This window comes from Octodon degus, unplaced genomic scaffold (assembly GCF_000260255.1).
Source record: "Octodon degus isolate 3935 unplaced genomic scaffold, OctDeg1.0 scaffold00151, whole genome shotgun sequence".
Taxonomy (NCBI): Eukaryota; Metazoa; Chordata; class Mammalia; order Rodentia; family Octodontidae; genus Octodon; species Octodon degus.
Genome location: NW_004524727.1, coordinates 1,177,518 through 1,178,987, shown reverse-complemented (window position 1 = coordinate 1,178,987; position 1,470 = coordinate 1,177,518). Strand labels below are relative to the sequence as shown.

At 63.6% G+C, this 1,470-nt stretch overlaps 1 protein-coding gene across 1 annotated transcript in view; it reads right to left on the bottom strand.

The window, feature by feature from the left end:
* Rrm2 (ribonucleotide reductase regulatory subunit M2) overlaps positions 1-311 on the bottom strand; it is a 123,129-nt gene extending 122,818 nt beyond the window's left edge. The window contains exon 1 of the mRNA XM_004642344.2: positions 6-311. Coding sequence (XP_004642401.1) covers positions 6-268 — 263 coding nt within the window. The 5' untranslated portion in view covers positions 269-311. The remainder of the gene's footprint in view (positions 1-5) is intronic.
* Between the last annotated feature and the right edge of the window lie 1,159 nt (positions 312-1,470).

Here is a 1,470-nt window from a genome sequence, read left to right as displayed (position 1 = left end):
GGTACTCGATGGGGAAGACCACAAAGCGCCGAGGGTTCTCTCTCAGCAGCGGTTCCTCCTCCGCGCTGGGGACGAGGCTCTTACTCCTCTGCTGCGGCTCGGTCGGCTCCTGGAAGATCCTCCGCGCGGTCTTGCTGGCCAGAACGCGGGTCCCGCTGAGGGACGGAGGCGTGTTTTCCTTGTCGGCTAGGCTGAGTCCCCTCAGCGGCGACAGCTGTGACTGCCGTGGGCTGGGCAGGGTGACGAGCGGAGTGCGGACCGAGAGCATGGTACTCAGCTGTGAGAGAGAAAACGCAGTAATTGAGCAGCCCGCGCGCGCGAACCGATCAATTTAAATGCCCCGCCAGGGCCGGCGAGCGGCGCTTCCTATTGGTCGATCCGGGTCACGTGTCAGCGCGAAGCCGGAGGGGGCGTGCTCGCCAGACCCTGGAGTGAGGCAGCCGCAGCCCTGGGGTCCGGCACAAAGGGCCTGCGACGGGGCGGCGGGAGAGCTGGGCAGCGCCCCCGCCCGCAGCTCGGGAAGGGCCCCCGGGGCGGAGGGCGCCCGCGGGGCGGGGGCGGGGGCCTGGCAGTGGGGGAGGTGAGTCTGCCGCCGCCCAGATGTTGCCCCCGGGCGGGGTGCAAAGGTCCCAGGCGTGGGCCTCGCGCTGAGGCCCGGGGTGCCGCCTGTGGACGGGTGACCTGATTTCTTATGGGTCTGGGTCCGCACTGGTGACCTGCCGTGTGAGGTAAATAAAGTGCGAGAGTGCTGAGGATGCGGCTCCCCGGAAACTTCGAGCTAAACGACACAGGCACAAGCTACGTCGGCCCTGGTGCCCATTTCTGCCCTGTCGTCTCTCGTCAGACCTCTGTCCTCTGGAAACTGAGCTGAAGTGGGAGAGTTTAGAGGGACACAAGCTCCTCCGACACCCTGGGCGTCAGCGTGGTCCGGAGGGGGCTCTCAGACGCACTGGCGGAGCAGGGACGCAGAACAGTTTCGGTCTGGACCTGGCTCCCCGATTTTTGGCCACATTTGCCCTGAGGGGGCAGAATGCCGGAAATAAATGAGAAAGAAACGTTCAGATCGAGGGGAGAATGATTAACCTGGGAAGATCCTACACAGCTAGCACCAGGCCCTGCCGGATAAGTCGGGGGTGGGGAGGGAGAGACCTCGGCCCCGCTCCCTGCCGCGGCCCTGGGTTCAAAGTCTCTCCCCCCACCCCAGACGACTGCGCCTTCGGCCAACATTCGCTTAAAGCAACTGGCAGACGTGGTCGGTCCCTTGCGCACTTCAGCACCCAAGCCCAGAGAATGGCTAGTCTGATAACTCGACAGCACACAAAGCCATTATCAGATCTGACGCACTCAGCAATGCACATTCGGTTTCCCATCATCAGTCCCCAGAGTGCTGCTTCGGGTTGCACTGCGTAGCCCCAGCCGTACTGTAACTCTGTGAGGTAGCCAACTACTAAAGCAACACATATGCACCGT